Source organism: Urtica dioica, chromosome 6 (genome assembly GCF_054948205.1).
Source record: "Urtica dioica subsp. dioica isolate 48M chromosome 6, U.dioica_male_clone48M_v1_H2, whole genome shotgun sequence".
Lineage (NCBI taxonomy): Eukaryota > Viridiplantae > Streptophyta > Magnoliopsida > Rosales > Urticaceae > Urtica > Urtica dioica.
Window position 1 is genome coordinate 5,580,039 of NC_142761.1, and position 18,823 is coordinate 5,598,861.

The 18,823-nt window shown below is 35.0% G+C and overlaps 2 protein-coding genes across 3 annotated transcripts; both read right to left on the reverse strand.

The window, feature by feature from the left end:
* Nucleotides 1–5,844: 5,844 nt before the first annotated feature.
* LOC149393110 (protein tesmin/TSO1-like CXC 2) lies at nucleotides 5,845–10,929 on the reverse strand. Of its 2 annotated transcripts, none has more exons than XM_089617306.1 (10): nucleotides 10,570–10,929; nucleotides 9,646–9,812; nucleotides 9,154–9,571; nucleotides 8,405–8,802; nucleotides 7,871–7,945; nucleotides 7,584–7,763; nucleotides 6,998–7,097; nucleotides 6,817–6,883; nucleotides 6,551–6,722; nucleotides 5,845–6,457 (listed from the first exon to the last, which is right to left on the reverse strand). In XM_089617306.1, exons 1-10 carry the CDS (start codon nucleotides 10,618–10,620, stop codon nucleotides 6,100–6,102), a joined length of 1,986 nt encoding a protein of 661 aa, XP_089473432.1. In that variant the 5' UTR covers nucleotides 10,621–10,929; the 3' UTR covers nucleotides 5,845–6,099. The 2 variants fall into 2 exon arrangements, with proteins under 2 accessions (XP_089473432.1, XP_089473431.1); XM_089617305.1 differs by having other exon boundaries at nucleotides 6,998–7,096; nucleotides 7,580–7,763.
* A 6,831-nt stretch (nucleotides 10,930–17,760) lies between these two features.
* LOC149393111 (uncharacterized) lies at nucleotides 17,761–18,593 on the reverse strand. The gene is made up of 2 exons (XM_089617307.1): nucleotides 18,071–18,593; nucleotides 17,761–17,978 (listed from the first exon to the last, which is right to left on the reverse strand). Exons 1-2 carry the CDS (start codon nucleotides 18,408–18,410, stop codon nucleotides 17,887–17,889), a joined length of 432 nt encoding a protein of 143 aa, XP_089473433.1. The 5' UTR covers nucleotides 18,411–18,593; the 3' UTR covers nucleotides 17,761–17,886.
* Nucleotides 18,594–18,823: the final 230 nt, after the last annotated feature.

Consider the following 18,823-nt stretch of genomic DNA (forward strand, 5'->3'; position numbering starts at 1 on the left):
TGAGATCAATAAAAATAAGATACAAAAAAAATAAATGAAACAAACAGTTACATAAACAAACGATACAATTAGTTTTGTCCTCTTCCATTGCCCCTCGGCCACTTCCATCAGCCAATGGAAGCTTTTTCTGCCACTTCCGCTGACATGAAAATTAGAAATTCCATTAGGATATTATATCTACGGTAATGACAATACCATTTGTTACCGTTTCAAATATGTCCAGGATGAACTTCAACTAGAACTTATTAGAAATATAATTAATAAATTACTTATTTCAAAAGGGAAACTTGAGTTTCCAAACTTCATATAACACCACATTTGAAAACCAAGTCATACTTTGGACTCTTTAGAAAAACCAAGCATTTGGACCCCTAATTGTCCAAAATACCCTTACTTACTTACTTATTCTCTTCTTGAAACCCTTTTTCTCCTTGTCTCTCATTCTCTCCCACACCCATTCTGAAAAATAAGAGACACAAACTTCAAAAATTAGAGAGCTTCTTGTTCAACCCACTTCGTCTTCCTCGTCCCACGGTGTCCCATCTCTTTGTTGTCCCTCTTTGTCTTTGTCTCCACTTGCTCTAAAGTAGAAAGATTCTTATGTTCATTCTTGTTTCAAGTAAAAGTGACGATGTTCTTGGGGATTTAAGAAGAAAAATGGGTAAGTTTCTATCACTTATGAGCTTTAATTTTATAAGAAAAGTGATTTTTTCAGAATTTTTTTTTTGTGCTCGTCAGATTTTTCCAGAAAAACCTTTTAAGTCTCGATCTTTAGCTTCGAAGATTTTAGTATTAGTCTCAAACATGTTGAACTTTTTACTTCGAAATTTTAACTCCCAAGTAGTAGTTAACATTTTCATTTAGTTCCTTTGATTCAAAAATGGTTTCTTTGATTTTGAAAAATGGTTTTAATACACTTCTTTCCTAGGTATTTTTCAACGAAATGGTAATTTTATCATGAAATGTTGAAAATATTTCTAGGGTTTATTCACATCGTCTTCAAACTTTGGGTTAAAGTCTTAATTTTTCTCTCTTCCAGGTTATGATTCGAAGTTTTGGGTTTAGCGTTTTGAAATTCTGGATAAATATTGGATATGATTTCGGAGATTCAAAAAGATTATGGAGATTTGGAAAGGATTTTGTTTTGGATATAATTTCATTTTGTTTCAGAGTTTTTGCCTTCATTTTATAGTGATTTCGAGGAATGTGACTACATGTTGTGAATCGTTTCGAAGTTTTTAATTATTTTCATCTCGTGACTTCTACTAATTTGATTCTGTTGGATTTTTTCAGCGAAGAAAGGGACAAAACGACCTAAGAAATTTGATGATTACACTCCACTCAACACATCAAAGTTGAAGACTATAAACACACCTATAAAATCGTAGTCGTATTTTGGATTTTTGTAACTTCGATTTTTTAGACGTCTTTAATGATAAATGGTTTTTTGTGGGGACCCCTGATTTTGTGGGTTTTTTTTTTTGGGACATAGTTCAAGCGTTAGTTTGGGAGGTTTTGGTGACACATTTCTTAGTTTTTGAAATGTTATTCAAGGGGATTTTATCTTGTTTTTTTCAGAATTAATTGCTAGTTTAAACAAACAAAAAAATTCTGAAATTCAGTAAATAAAATAGCTAAAAAGTCTTAAATTCAGCAAACAAAGAGATAAAAAAAAAAGTCTGAAATTTAATAAACAAAGCAGTAAGAACTCTAAAATTCAACTAACAAAAGAGCTAAAAAAGTATGAAATTCAATTAAAAATAAAATAAAAAGTCGGATATTTAGCAAAAAGAAGACATAAAAAAAGTCTGAAATTCAATAAACAACACACATAAAAAGTATGAAATCCTCGATTTTAGGGACTAGAATTCTCTAACATAAATGCCATCACACTGGCGTCCGATGTCAAAATGAGAGGAGGCATTGGTCTTGCAGCCCATACGTATGCAGCGTCAAGTTTTAAATCATATAACGGTGCATCAACACAAAAAGCTTCGTACATAATTAATAGCTCCGACCGAGTTATGTGTTTCGATAGTGCACGAAGTTCGAAACGCGATTCATTACCATATTCCCTTTGTTCACCCATATACCGTCACATAAACATCATATATTCACGCTTGAATCTGTTAAGAAGTTGGAAAATTTAAATTGGATTATGTCAAATTTGTGTGAGACAGGATACAAGGTCGAAATGGTATTGAAAAGTTTGAAATTGTAAGATTTTAAGTTTAAAATGTTAACAGCTACCTGGGAGTTAAAAGCTCAAAGTAAAACATTCGAAATGTTTAAGAGTACTAAAAATCTTCGAAGCTAAAGATCGAGACTTTGAAGTTTTTTTCTAGAAAAATATGACAAACACAAAATATTTTTTTTTAACAAAAAGCAATCACTTTTCTTATAAAATTAAAGCGCAAAAGTGATCGAAATTTATTCATTTTTCTTATCTCGTGTACCCAACAACGTCTTCACATTCTACTTGAAACAAGAACGAACATAAGAAGCTTTCTACTTTAGAACAAGTGGAGACCAGGACGAAGTGGGACGACATAGATTGGCGTGGGAGAGAATGAGAGAGAAGGAGAAAAATGACTCCAAGAATAGAATAAGTAAGTAAGGGTATCTTGGACAATTCAAGAGATCAAAGACTTGGTTTCTAAAGAGTCTAAAATATAGCTTTGTTTCCAAATGTTGTGTTATACATGAAACTTGAAAACTCAAGTTTCTCTTTCAAAATCTAAATAAATCCCCATGGGGCTATAATAGATCATTCCCTAGCGGCAGATACCGTTGAGATCTTTGGTACGACTAGGGTCATGCCCTATGGTGCGGCGTGGATCTCCATCGTGGTCGTTCAACAATGGTTGTTGTGTTGCAGTGAGGTTTTCGCACTCGTGGTGAATTATTTCGTTGTCTCTCATACAAACTGCCTCTCGTTGTGTGCTCGATGTTTTTTTTTTAATTTTCAAGGATTAACCGCCTTGCAATATCCAATTAAAGGAGTACTGTTAGATTCTTATCTAGACAAGTTGAAGAATCATCTTCATTATGGTCAACAAATTGCGGTCGTCTAAATATCTCCATTAACTATTGTGGATATTTTGAAGGAGAAAAGTAAGTGCTCGAACTTAATTGTGTCTAATATTCCTTAAAGAGGAGCAGTTGAGGGCAATGTGGATTTGGAGCGGTTGGTGCATGCGCGCAGTGCAGTTGGGAGCGTGCGACGCACAAAAGGAAGGGTGCGGCACGCCGTTGATTGCGCTGACGTGCGAGGAACGTGCAAAATACTCTGGACAACTTTCGGAACAGTTCGCGGCGCGTAGGACGAAGCATTCAGCAAGCGAACCTCGAAAAATTACTTTTCCCTCACTGCTCTATTTTAACTAACTTTTTACCGCAAATACTTTCGAACGCTTCTAATATGCTTCTATGACGCTCTAGCTCTTGATTTAGCATCTTTAACCTGAAATCCACTTTTAAAAACTCAAAATTACCATCAAATACACTTGAAAACTAGCTAGATTCAAGCACGGGAACGAGAGATTAGTATATATAAAATGGAATCATCACTTAGCATACAACTACCTAATCCATATGATGAATTACTTAGACAATTAGATTAAAAAAAAATTATGGGCTCTAAACCATAAGTAAAGAAGTTGTAGAACATATCAAAGAGAGGATGCTAAAAGTAGGCTGCCTTGAGGGATGATATGGCACAAGTCATTCGACATGACCATTCGAATTTTAGCTCATATTTATGTTTTCATTTTGTATAAATATTCATATATGATGTTGACGTCTTATTATTGTGTTTGATGTTATGCGCATTTATAACAACATACTACACTTAAGGTTGAGCAAACAAAAGGGAATTGGTGAAATGGAACATAACACATGGATGTTGTACTTGTGGATGTTTTGTTGGAGCAACAATTTCATTGAAATAGGATTGATGAAACATTCACTACATTAAGAAATTTTAAAATGATGGATTCTTCCATAAACATATAGAGGCTAGGCAATTAAGTATAAATTTGTGTTGTTGATGCGATAAAACGAAGACAGTGTTGTTAGTTGATAGAGCAACGCCATACTTGTTGGTGAAAGACCATATCCCTCCGTTAAAATGCAAGAATAGGTCTGAACAATGTGGTCCATCCCATTTGGCTTGAAGATTGTCTACGACACAGTAGGATCCAATGAAGAGCAAGCCGAACGAGCTTGGCCTAGCTCGGAGAAGGTAGAAGGAAGTAGAGCATTGATCATGCGGGAGATCTGGACTTGCTATCAAGGTTGATTCAAATGGGCAGTGATGAGCCGGATCAAGGTGGATGCATGTCTCGAACTAGCAACAAGACGACCTTGAGCTGAGCATGTCTCCCCAAATTTCTTGAGCTCACTAGTGATGTGTTCTACTATTTAGACATACTTAACGCAAATATGACATCAAATTTCAATGTCTCGCATATTAGTGATTCTCTCTATATTAATGTAATCCAAGTATTTAAATCTTGTCAACAATTTATTTTTTCACTATTTAATTTCATTATTGTTCATAGATCTTATTATTCGTTATTATTTCATATCTACATCATTTCTAATCTCATCGAGAGCAATTAGAGCCCTATAAAAAAATTCATTACTATTTTGGTGAGAGGATTTTCACGACAACAATAACCTTAAAAATGAGACTATTATTATTATATCACTAATTTTTTTAAGAAAATTATAAATCTCCATCATATTCTTTGAGTTTTCCATGCACGCCCATGTCTTCCTATTTTCTTAATTATATTTGGCTTCCATTTTTTTTAACGTGGGCAGTACCACGCAAATTTTATTAATAATTATGCATTTGTGGTGGAGGAAAACTGTGGTTACAAATTACAAGTATTATTAAGAATATGAGAAGAATAAAAGAGAGAGAGAGAGAGAGAGAGAGAGAGAGAGAGAGAGAGAGAGAGAGAGAGAGAGAGAGCATGTGGGATAAGATTACACAAAAATTTTATGATATCTATGTCCCTTGCTATCTTTAATAATATTTCTATGAATGTCAAGAGGAAGGTTTTCATATTGAATAATGGACAAACTAGGTAATGATTGTCCTAATTTACTTAGAGCATCAGCAACAATGTTACTCTCCCCGTAGACATGCTCGAACTCAATATTCTTGATCGCCTCCCGTATAAAGTTCCACTCACAAGCAACCAGCTAAAGAGTCCACAAGAAACCTTGCAATCACTCTCAATGATCGAGATGTTCTTCCATAGATGATTCAGGTGAAGGATACTCCATGTGAGGCTCTCAATTTCAGTATGGAGACTTATATGACTTGTAATAGGACCTAAAAAGTAAGCAATACAATCTCCCGAATTGTTACGAATCAGACCACCAATAGCCCCTATACCACAAAGGAAGGAGCCATCAATGTTGAGTTTTAGCCCACAACTAGGAGGAGACCAGCCAATCCACACAGATCGAGTGGGAACAATGTCTCGGATAGTCTCATTGAATAGACAAAGGACGATGTCTTGGTTACGGTGCACACTCCACTGACGATTGCCGTGGTGAAGGTCGAGAAACCCAGCGATAGCCTTAATAATCCCAGCGATTGTCATAACATAACTCTCATGAACGCTTTTACACCGACTTTTCTAAATCTCCCATAACACTGAACATAGCACATGAATTTTAGCTCGAGTAAATTGATTTTTGACATTACCCTTCAATCCGTTAGCATAGAGATGAGAAATGGTCGACTCCTTGGTAAGATGTTGTAAGGATGCCCGATTAAAATTCCACGTTAGAAGTGTAGGGAAGAAACTTTGGATTACAGGATACAGATTTAAAGCTACCCGTTTTAAGAATTGGAAAATCGGCACGACTGTATTAATAAAAGAACATATTTTACAAGGATATGCAAGAGGCATAACATAAGCTTATTCTACAAGACTACAACTACAAAATCAACTCTTAAAAGACTTTTTTAGGACCTAGAGAAAACTACATACATTCATTCATTCGACACTAAGGTAGTTGAGTTGAAAGAGTTGTCTCTTTCTTTTTCAATTAAAAAAAAAAAGAAACCTAACAAAATTATTGATGGGGAGTGAGAGAAGGAAACGAAGGGATGGACTGCAGAATCAACTTCCGGCCACTCCGGCGACCACCGGGCGACCCAAAGTGGCACTGAGGCGGAGATATTCTCTTGCTGTTTGGCGACAGCGTCTTTATTCCGGCGACCGGAGAAGCGTCGCCTCTGAGAAGCTCCGGAAATTCTCCGTTCTCCGGGAGCGTCGGATCACGCTTCTCGAACATGGGCTGCGATCGCAGGATGCCCGGCTTGGCAAACTTATGGTGGCCGTACGATCCCAGCGAAGACGATGATCCGGCAGAGAGTAAAGACGATCTCGGAGGCTTACCTTTCGACGAAAACGGAAGCGGAATCAAAGGCCTGAAAGGACACCGAACCACGTAATACGGTAAAAATCTCCGACGAAACAGAACGAAAAAATATGATACGGGTTTGCCGAAGAACACAACGCACCTTGAAGCGATCCGCAACGGGGTTAGTGGAAGAGCTGAGCCGCTGGGAATTCGATCTTCGTTGTTGTGAATAATCTCGATCTTGTGAGATGTTTTGTTGACCGTACTCTTTTCGGATAGCTCTGCTTCTTCTTCCTCTGGCTCCGCGTCAACATCTATTACGGCGGCCGATCCTGAATCATAAAATTAAAAATAATAAAAATGAGGTCATGATAACTAAATATACAAGTAGATGAAGTGTGAAAAGTTTTTTTTATCTAGTCTCACCGTCTTTTCTTCCAAATGCGTTTTTACAGCCTTCGCATCTGCAGTTAATGGAGCATCCGACCCCGCCCTATACCAAGAAAACCAATCACGAATCAGAGTCTGAATACATATATATATGTATATATATATATATATATATAGAGAGAGAGAGAGAGAGAGAGAGAGATAGAGAGAGAGAGACCTGAAAGCACTCGCAGTACTTCTTAAGGCAACTTGACTTCTTGCAATTGCATCCTCGTTTATGCCGAGCCGAAGCTGGCGTTTTGCTCGATTCGTCGTGCTGGTCAAAGGAAAGAGTTTTCGCAAGCAAGTTATGATAATGGTTTTATTGCTTTTTGGATATTTAGTACAATTAGAATCTGAACTATTATGCGAGTAGTATTTGCATTTTAGTCATTTTTCAAATCCTGAGCGTTAAACATATTTACAAAATTAAATGACCTGCTTACATATGAATTTAAACAAAACAATGAGTGACTCTAGAGTTGTAAATTTTAACTTTTGAATAAAGGTTTTTCGGGTTAGAATTGAATTTGATTAGTTTCAATTACAAAAGATTAAAAAGTGACTTAATTTGAAAAATATGTTTGAAATTCCTTGGACAATAGATTTCATTAAAATAAAAGTTAAATATTAGTAAGAAATTACTAAAACTCTATTAAGTCAATTTTCGAGTTTAATGCTCGTTTTGCTAAAAAAAAAATTGTTCATAAATTATAAAAAAAAAAAAAAAAAACTTAAGAGAGAGTTTGAGTTGTCTAACCCCGCCGTATTCAGGAGCGGAATCGGATGTTCTTATCACTTTAGGAGCGAAGGCGAGCGGATTTCGAGACTCAATCTGTTTTCGAGTGGCGAGAACGGTGTCTTCGTGGATCGGTGTGTTGAAGCATTCTTGGCACGCGCACGGCTCGATGCAATACACACCCGCCGCGAAGCATTCGCAGTATCTGTGCCGCCGGAAAATGATAATAATAATTAGACATTACATTTATGCAAAAAAAAAAAAAAAAATGGAACAATCAGATACAGACAGAGGCATTGGAACCAAACTTACAGTTTCAAACACTTTGACTTCTTGCAGTTGCAACGCTTGCACCCTTCGGGTTCTCCGCCGTTTTCCAACCGACGCCTGAAAGAAAACAAAAATCAATTTCTTTATTTCTTCAAATAAAATATAACGAGTATATAATATAATGCTCTACATGTAAATATAATTTTACACTAAAACGTATATATAAATGCTCTACATGTATAATTTTACACTAAAATGGACATTGATTTGGAAGCAAACTTATAACGGGGTCATAGACTTATGCCTCTCCAAAAATGGGGCGGCCGTGTCCAAATCGTAATAATACGACGTGTCATAATTTTCTTTATTACACAAATATCTTGTTGAAAGATGGTAATTCCAAGAAAACCTTTTCGAACCTTGCATAAACCATTTTTTTTAAAATTAATTTTCAAACGATTTTACCCTTGTTCTAAATGAGACTAAACAGGAAAAGCTAGATAAAATTGTAAACAGTAATAAAAAAAAAAAAAAAAAAGGAAGCCGGAATTGAGATATTTTTCCTACAAGACTTGCCTCTTTTTCTTGGGGCTATTCAGATTGAACTCCTCGATAGCCAAACACCCCGGGGCTTGCGAACCATCCTCGGCTGAATTGGATTCCAAAGGCTTGTCGAGATCAGGAGCGACGGGACAGAGGAGAGACCTGATTTGGATACCCGAAGGCAGAGTCTCGCTCGCGACGATCTTGCAGTCTTTCGAAGCCGCGGCCGCGAGAGCGTTCAAGTGTAGTCCGATCCCGGGCAAGACTCGAGCTCTCGACGAAGAATCGCAGGGCCTAATTGGGCCGCCCCGTTCGTCAGAAATACTCGAACCAGCGATCAAACCACTCTCGTCTGAGCTTCTCCGACGATTCCCTGCCGTGTCAAAGTCCAAGCACCGCCTTCGGATCCCCCGGTGCAAGCTCAGAACAGACTGCACAAATGCAGATAAAATTTGAGCCTCAAATAAATAACAGAAGAAAAAGTTTAGGAAACTAGCTCACTTAATACTCTTGGAATTGCTGTTTAGCCAACCTTCAAGTATTAGGTAAATAGCCACAAACTTGACGTATTTACACATTTTTTATTTTCTTTTTGAACCTGGCTATTTACCAAAAACTTAATAAATGTTGGCTAAATATCAAATCAGATATGTAAATAAGGCTATATATTTAGTAGACCCTAAAAAATAGTATTGTTAGTCATTAGTACTGTCAGCGTGCTGATATATATCATTTTCTTTTGTACAAAGAAGAGTTTTTCGCGATTCGATTCTCGAGTTTACCTTGCAAGCGAACTCGACGTGGGTTTCGGGTTCTTTACCCTTTCTTTGCTCTTCGCAAAGCCTCGCCACGGGGTCGAAGCCCTCGGCGGCACCGTCGTTCGGGGAGTCGAAGATGAGGATATCGGCGGAGTCGGAGATCAGATCTTCCCAATCGCAATCCTCGGCCGCGTCTCTCCTCGGCTCGCCCAAGCACATCTCGTGGTACCGGGTCGTCTCCGAGCCTCTCTCCTCCCCGGAAGGTTCCGAAGCCGGCTCGGTGCATTCGGGGCTACCCGAATCGTAGTTCAGCGCGCGAGGAAGCTCAATCGCGGCCGGGGTTTCTCCGTCTCCGATTGCCGGCGAGGCAGCTGGGATTTCTCGTTGATGCTCCGGCGGGTTTTCAGACGAAAGCTCGACCTTCGGGTCCGAACCATTGTACCTGAACAGAGAATATCAGATTAACTAATACATGGACACACAGTATGAAATGTGTAATTTGGAAATGGGACGAACCTTGTTGTTGTGATGAATCTGGATTCCTTGTGAGAGGTGACATGTGGGGACGTGAAAACCGATGGTAGAGAAGCGAAGCTGAGAGAATTGAAGGTCTGTGTTATGTGAAGAGACTTGACAGGCTTGATCGGCGATAGACTGTTTATGTAATTGAACACCGGTGAGTCCTGTGTACATTTATCACATACCCTTTATCAATTAAAAAACAAAAAATGTCTGGAACATGGTTGAAAATTAAACTACATTAAATTTAAAAAAAAAAAAAAAAAAAAAAACAGAAAAGGGATTTGGGGTAGACCCATGACGCATCAAACGAAATATACCCCAACAAGGGGATTTTCAGGGCCACTTAATCGTATCCTATTAATGTCAAAATCACATGCTGATTAGGCGAAAAGGGGAATCGTACTATGAAGCAATGTTTTCAAACCCATATCATTGACCAAAATACGCTCTACTGAATTTTTTTTTTTTTTTAAGATATATGACGAAAATACTCTGAAAATAGTTTCTTTCACCGAGTGAATTATCTTCATTAATGGTGGAAACAAAAATGTGATAATGTATGTCGAATTTGAGGTTGAATTCGATACCTAAATTTCAATTTGAACCGAAATTCACAGAAGTTACAGAGACTTTCACATACCAAGTTAAAAATAAAAAAAAAAAAAAAAAAAAAAAAAAAAAAAAAACCTAAACAAAACTACCTACGGGAGAGACAGAGACAGAGTATGAGTGTGAACAATTCTCTTCTCTAAAATCGCCATAATTCACCCAAAACTAAAACTGAAATTCACAGAAGTTTAAGTTCAAAAATAAAAACATGCAAACTAGAGTGAGAGAGTGAGAGAGAGAGAGCGAGAGAGAGAATTTTTGCATAAAATCACAAACAATAAAACGTAGAAGAGAACTACGAAAACCGACCTCGAATTTAGAGGCCGGAGTTCCGATCTTGTTTTTCTCCGGCGTGTCCATTTCCCATGACCAACTCCGAGTCCAACTCGCTCACTCGCTCACTCCACAAAATGTATATCTTCTCACTTTCTCTATCTCTCTATCTATCTATCTATCTACTCTCCACCAATTTTCCCTCTCCTTTCTCTCTCTAAAAACCCGAACGTCTTTTCTGTCTCTGTCTCTCTCCTCTATAAAGATTTTGAAGAAGAAGCGGGAAAAGAGTCGAAGAAGAAGAAGCAAGTAAGCGAAGAAAGAGACGATTGATTTTTCTCGTGGAGATAAAACTCGTCCCTACCCACCAAAGCCCCACAGCCTCACAGCTGTATATTTTATATCGCCTATATTAATCTATATATATATATATATGTTTGTATAACATAACGTGTATATACTATCTTTTTTTTCTCTCCTCTCTCTCTTTTTACCAAGTCACTGTTTGTTTGTGTGTATTAATTTATTCTTGCTTTCCAAAAAATCCCTCGACCTTCGCTTTGTTTTTTTTTTCCTTTCCCTTTTTCTTTTCTTTTCTTAAATGTTTGGTTACTGCGATGCGATACACTCTTTTCTCTTTTTTATCTCTCCTCTCTGTGGAAGAAAAAAAAACTGTTATTTTGACTATTTGCTTTATCTTTTTTCATTACTCTTTTATTTTATTAATAATTTAACTGCGGTTTTTTATTCGGGTAGTCTCGAGAACATATTAAGAATTATTACCCCGCGAATTGTGTTTGCGTGTTTTGATGAGCTTGAAGGATGTGACACGTGTAGCTGTTTTATTAGTTTAGATAAACGTTTAAATTAGGCTAGAAGAGTTGTAGATTCTAACTCGTGGATGTTAGTAGATTTTCTTTTGTAACTTCCCAGATTTATTTATTATTTTAATTTTTTTAGTTGAGCAAAAACTTCTCCGATTTTGTTATTTATTATTATCAACTACTATTTCTATTTATCTGACGAACAAGTAAATAATAAACACCCCCAGATATCTTACTTAATTTTGTAATTAATTTCTTTTTATGATATACGTTTCTCATGTGTTCATGATAACGTCAGTGAGACAAAAATATAGCTAATATACACTTGGTTTTGAATGAATTAATTTCATATGGATTTAGTTGGATTGCACTACGCATTATTGTCTCGTATAAGCAAATGAACAAAACGATAATTATAATACAAGCGTGGAGTGTTTATATGTCAAATCATGAACATAATATATACTACAAGTGACTACAACATAACCCAAAAAATGAGGCCATGTACTCCCAAACGTAATTTAAAAGACGTGTTATATACACTAATATAAGATTAACAAAATATAATATAATTATGGAATACAAAATAATATAGGGTAATTATGGAGCTTATAACATGTACTATCAATGACATCAATAACAGGATAATCATCAACTCGATGGGGGTATAATATATATGCCATAATTAGTATGAGCTTTTATTTTCTTTTAAGGCAAATGATATAGTTTTTCAATGAGCAAATTATTAAGCGTTTCTAAGACGATAACGAAACGATTTGGTGTTTATATGCTATTACCCTCTCTTTTTTTCCTGTTCTTTTTATTGCTGCAAATATAATGATAGTCTTATAACAATTATTCCATATTTGATTCGTTCTCATTAATTCTATTAATTTAATTATCTCTCAAATAATATAAATTTATTATATTTATATCTTTCTCTTTTATTGCTCCTTATAAACTCTCATTCGCATTCATTCCCGATAGCAAATTAAGTAGATCAACTCTATTAAGTTTTTCTTTTCATTCTCAATAATAATGTCTTACGTACGGCGTACATCCCATAATTTATTCATTTTCTGGATATTAAAATAAAAACTCGGAAGAGAAAAAAAAATATTCACCTAATTGAATTAATTATATGCCATAAAGAACTAATTACCAGCGATAAGCTTAAACTAACATTATTCTTATTTTCCATTTTTAACATTTTTCCAACTAAAATTTGCTAATGTACTATCTTCCATAGGTATCTAAAAACCGTTTTATTTTATTGCTGTCGCAATTGACAGAAAGACTACGTTGTTCCACTTGCTCAACGATTCATGACTCGATGCGTTTCTTTTTAAATATGAAGAAAATAAAGTTGCACGAATAATACTCGTGAGTGCTATCATACCATATATTACTACGTACACCTACTGAGTTTTCCTCACTGTCATTTATTTATTTGACCTCTATGACTAGGCTCATTGCTTGACTTTGGTCGAGGGTATTTTGGACAATAGTCATGCGTACATAATAAATTCCTCTATTATACGGTTTAGTAGTTATAAAATATTAAATGAAAAAAAATAAAAAATAAAAATAAATGAAACCGAACCCCTGTCATCTACTCTACCGTTAAGTCCATGTGCAGTGACGTACAGAAATAAAAATCCACAACAGCCATTGGCGCCAAGATATTACAAAATAAAAGTTATCCTCTATCTCTGCGGTCCACCTTAGTAATATGAGCTCTCAGCCTATCCACTAATCTGGACCGTTGATTATACTTTACTTATGTATAGTAAATATAACCATCTTTTATCTATGTGCAAGTGGAATTCCACACAAATAGACTTTCTTTCTATTCATGGGGAGTGATCACCGGAAAATATAATTTATCGTGCCACGTGTACGGGTGATATGCATCTCCGGCACCAACACGCAATCGATGTCACATTTGCCAAAAAAAAACCCAAACATTAATGTGAGATTTTGCTTGTATAATAACATAATAATTAAAGTCATGCATTTGATATGGCATCAATTTTTTCACCCTTCAAAATTTATTGCATTACCAAGATTGTAAATACTAAATACAATGTGTACTAATATTGGTTGGGACTTGGGGCGTCCTTTATTGTTATAGTATTTATTTATATATTCTTTAGATTAAAAAAGAGAAGAAAAAAAAAATCACAATCACCTACCTCCTTTTACCCCCATAAAATTTTGGCTCACCAAATTCCTAGCAAAGGTAATAAATGTGGAAGGGTTAAGCAAATCTAATCATTATACTTTTATTGTTTTTTTGCTTCTTTTTTATATATTTTTTTTATTTTTATTTGTTCTTTCCCAACTTCCCACATTCTCTGAAAGAGCAAGTTCAAGTGAAATCATGTTGTCTATAACATGCGTACTTTGTCACATGCCTTATGTCTTTGCCTACATTACTTCTTGTAGTTCAAAGCTTTTATTTTTATTTGCCCATTGCCTTTCAATCTGACAAACATTTTTTTTTAGGTTTTAATTAAAGTTTATCGGAACCATTAACCAAACAAAGCTGATGCCGATTAAAGGTTTTTATTTGTGAATTTTAGATATATATTTTTTTAGAGGGTAAATTTTGGCAAGTTATCATTGTTTTTTATCATATGATGAACATTGGTGTGTAACTACCAAAGTCATAGTGCCCTTTAGTGAACGTCCGGTTCTGGGTTTAATAGAATAATATTTTTGAAGTTGACTAAGACTATTATACAGTCTTTTTAAATTCTTTATCTTAAGTTCTGATACTCTTGCTGAATTGCAAACTAACAAAAGTGAGATTAGATTAACTAATAATTATAGCAATATGAAATGTGAATCACTCCACACTAGTCCATTGCATGTTAGGCTAATTATCTCATAAATGACATCTTGTAAAGTGGGTCAATGCCAGATTTGTTTTTGGTGCCTTGGATTTTTGGATATTTTGTAATTTTATCACTTTTTTTCTTCAATGTAGTGATAATCAGTGGAGCTATTTTGTTTTTCTCTTTGTTACGTTGCTAAGAGAAGTTTCCTTTATTGACAAACACAATTGGCCATTTTCATGTTTTTTTCCCTTTCTAGAGATAGATAAGAGACTATAAGAGGGCAAGGAGATTCTCTATTCTTCACTATCTGCCATAATTCCCTACAGAAAATTGTTGGTCTCATTATCTGAAAATTTATTGTACGAGATGAGGCTCACCTTCCTATATGTGTATTCAACTTTCAGCTTATTTTATTTTTCTTTTTCTTTTATAATCTTTTGATGCAAATATATCTCTTGTGTGTCGACATTGCATTGACATTGTGACTTTTTGTTAAGGAAATAATTTTTTTATTCAAAGCCTAGACAAGGTTGGTAAAACTATGCCGAGTAAGGGTCGGGACATCCTTAATCGAAAAAAAACCTCTATCCCAAGCAAGTGATAACCGTTGACAAAGTTTTTTTAGTGTTTGTCACATCGAGCTCATAGACAAAATTGATACCATCTCTACCAAAATTGATAACCATTCCAAGGCTTGAAAATAGTTAGGGTGGGAAAGAATGCAGGGTTGAAACAATGATTCAAGAATTAGAATCGAAACAACATTCATGATTCAATATGAAAGGAAAGGAAGGATGTGTAACTATATTGAAAAAATGTAAGATGTTCTTTTCTCTCATGAATGGGATTCGGTTGAGATTGGAGAACGAGATAAAGTCACGAAATACACATGAAATGAACTAGTTTATTTGTTATAGAATTCGTCGAAAATAATAATAAAATAAAAAGAAGAATATATTCATAATGTACAATATTACACACAATACACACTTCTAAAATTTATATTTTGCTATGTTTTTTTTTTTACTTCTTTTTATATCATCCTAACAAACTACGCATCTAGAAGTCTCGGATTTATTGAAATTTCAAGAATAAAGTATAAGTTAAAAAAAAAATTAAAGTTGGTAAGGTTCCGTATAACTATAAATAGTTATATATTCGATCATATTTTGAACTTATAATTTATAATATGATTTAAAAGTACTCCATAAGCTTAATTGCGATTTAAATCATTATTTCATTAATGCATTAAAGTATTTAGTTTTTATTAGAACAAGGGCTTAGAAAACACTCAAGAATTTATCTTGCATTACTTGCATTTGTTTAACATATCACTACTTACTTTCTAAGGGTTTTTTTTATATATATTTATTATGAGGTATCATGCCTTTAAAACCAAATATAGTGCAATTGTCAAAACTCAAAACCATTATAAAAATGCAACCTAGCCACTATTCAAGTGCAAATTACTAAACAAGTATTTGTGGTAACTAAGCAATTCTCTACCTCTTTTTATGAATTTAGGTCAACTTTCATTTTATTATAAAAATAGTTTACCAAGCCGAAATAAATTAACTAACCTATCCATATTAATTAATTAATTTTGGCCAAGAAGACTATTCTTTGAAGTAAATTAAATTAACATAACCAGTTAATTAGTTTACTTCGGCTTGGTGGACTATTTTCTTAATAAAACGAAACTTTAACTTTTTTTTTAAAAAAGGTGGACTATTGGGCTATTGACTTAATTGACCATTATTAAATTTAAGATAATAAAAGGAGAGAGAGAGAGAGAGAGAGAGAGAGAGAGAGAGAGAGAGAGAGAGAGAGAGACAACGTTGTGAAAGCACTATATGTTTTAATTATTTTTACAAGGATTTTTTTTTTACAAAATAGTCAATTCAAACTAAGTGTTTAGCAAAATAACCAAAGTTTCATAAATTAGTGCATTCTAGCCACTTATAATGTAAAAAAAATACTAATATACCATTAATTATTTTCAAAATAATTAAGCTAAGTGTCCAAAATTTTAATCTACTGCTACCAAATCGGATCCCAAATTGATAAGTTTTATAACGTTAAAATTTGTAATGGTAAAATATTGAGATATCAACGGTTTTCTATAATGTTAATATGGTATATTGTTCTCCTACATATACCTTCTTAATATAATTGAATTTACAATATTCAAAATCCACAAAAAATGGTCTCCTACTTATATCTTTATAATATAATTGATTTTAGGGCCGGCTAAAGAACTAGCCAAAATGACACCCCTACTTTAAAATTATAGCCAAACTATTAACATATTTAGGAAAATAGCCAATTTATCATGACAACATTCTAATATTCCAAATATACCCTTAGGTTAATATTATTAACTATCATAGTAAATAATATCATCCATAACAAAAAAATTAGTAAATCTAATTAACAATAATAAAAACTACATTAAATCTTATTTGTCGTAACAAGAATAATAGTAAATCTTATTTACCGTAACAAGAACAATAGTAAATCTTATTTACCGTAACAAGAAAACAATAAATTTTATTTACCGTAATAAGAACAACAGTAAATCTTATTTACCATAACAAGAACAAAAGTAAATTTTATTTACCGTAACATTTTGTAGTTAATCTAACAGGAAAAGTATCAGAGATGATGACTAGTTAATCTAACGGTAAATATGATTTACTAATTATTTCCGTGAACAATCGAGGACTAACAATTCGACAGTAAATCATATTAACCATTGAGTAAATCATTCGTTTCTATGGTAAATAAGACTAGTTAATCTAACAGTAAATACGATTTACTAATTATTTCCGTGAACAATCGTGGACTAAAAATCCGACAGTAAATCATATTAACCATTGAGTAAATCATTCGTTTCTATGGTAAATATGACTAGTTAATCTAACAGTAAATACGATTTACTAATTATTTCTGTGAACAATCGTGGACTAAAAATCCGACAGTAAATCATATTAACCATTGAGTAAATCATTCGTTTCTATGGTAAATATGACTAATTAATCTAACAGTAAATACGATTTACTAATTATTTCCGTGAACAAATTTATCTATGCTTACAAAACCCGGAAACTCATTGCAAAACAACTTTCTTTTTTCAACTCTTTTTTCATCACTTGTCTTTTGTCTGTTTGTTTCCCAGTACAAAATGATTTTCACAACAGAACTAGATAGATGATGAATAACCAGTTATACTCATTGAGATCTGAACAACTCACACGTACCTATACCATCAGCTATAATTAGCAAAAAAAAAAAAAAAAAAAAAACCTCCAATTGTGTAACTTTTAGACACGAAAATAACCTGTGTATATCTTCAGCATCAAACACTTACGCAACCAGTAAGTTTCATCTCATACATTCAACACTAACCCAAAAAAATAAGCAGGAATATTAATCAAACCCAACATTAATTGAATAAGCTAAACACTGAAAGAAAGAAAAAACAGCAGGTTCACACCACTCAAATTAATCATCCCTTAATGCTACTAATTAATTCACCCAAACATCATATCTAGGATTCGAGCCCCGAAGAACAATCCTCCCTTTCGCTCTGCCAATAAAATAGGCGCTCCAAAATTATAATAAAACTAGGCCGCGGAAAACACAACACCAGCCAATCAATGTCATTCTCGTCTTAAAATCTACGTTCATAACGGAGGACGGATTCGAGGAGGGAGAGATGAGTGTTGGTGTGTAGTACATTGCCTCAGCCTCGTTTTCACCGTCTGCGGTGTGTCATCTTTTTTCCCCAAAATCAAATACAACACAAACACCCAAATCAGAATCTCTTCACACAAAATCAATCAAATTGATTGAGGAATTTGTACGAACCTGGATCGAATATGGCGTGAGGAGGGCTATCCAAGGATTCGGAGAGAGAATCGGCGTAGTGCTTGTTGACGGCGTAGTAGAACCCTAGCGCCGGCAGAGTATCGGAGAGGCGGTGATGATGATCGGCTGGCTCCGGCGACTCGGAGCCGAAGCCGAGCTCGATGTAGCCTTTGAGCTCGTCCACTTCATCGTCGGTCACGCTCTTGCTCCTCTGCAGATGCGATTTCCCGCCGCTGTTGCTCCGTTTCGGCCGGAGCCACACCTCCTCGCGCCCCATGTCCGGCGACCACGATCGCTGCTTGAAAAGAGACTGACGTAGCGCGTGGCTGTCGCGCGCCATCGCCGGCAGAGGAAAGTGAATGGGAGCGTCGCCGCCGATGATCGGCGGAGGCCGGTGGGCGATGTCGGCGATCCTCCTCCGCAAGCAGCTGACCCGCGATGACTCGTACCTCTGGCCACGGTGTTGGGTGTTTCTGGGTTCTGATGAGATTGGTATTTCTATAGAAGGGTATAATTGGAACGTTGTAATGTTAGTTTTAGGTTTGGGCTATTTTCTTAAATAAACAAATAGTTTGGTTATAATTTTATAAGAGGTATATTATTTGGGTCAGATACTTACAAATCTCTTGATTTTACAATATTCGAAGTTATAAAAAAGTGATTAAAAGTTGAAGAGAAAAAAAAAGTACAGAGAGATATCGAAGAAAATAAAGTTCTATTTGAAGATATGCGTCTTGAGCAAACAATTTCCCG

Coding starts and splice junctions, on each gene's coding strand:
- LOC149393111 (XM_089617307.1), bottom strand. CDS start 18,410: ATGGCGCGCGACAGCCACGCGCTACGTCAGTCTCTTTTCAAGCAGCGA. Junction 17,979..18,070: donor TCACGCCATATTCGATCCAG/GTTCGTACAAAT, acceptor TGGGGAAAAAAG/ATGACACACCGCAGACGGTG.
- LOC149393110 (XM_089617305.1), bottom strand. CDS start 10,620: ATGGACACGCCGGAGAAAAACAAGATCGGAACTCCGGCCTCTAAATTC. Junction 7,764..7,870: donor AAGTCAAAGTGTTTGAAACT/GTAAGTTTGGTT, acceptor CCGGCGGCACAG/ATACTGCGAATGCTTCGCGG. Junction 6,723..6,816: donor CGCATTTGGAAGAAAAGACG/GTGAGACTAGAT, acceptor TTTATGATTCAG/GATCGGCCGCCGTAATAGAT.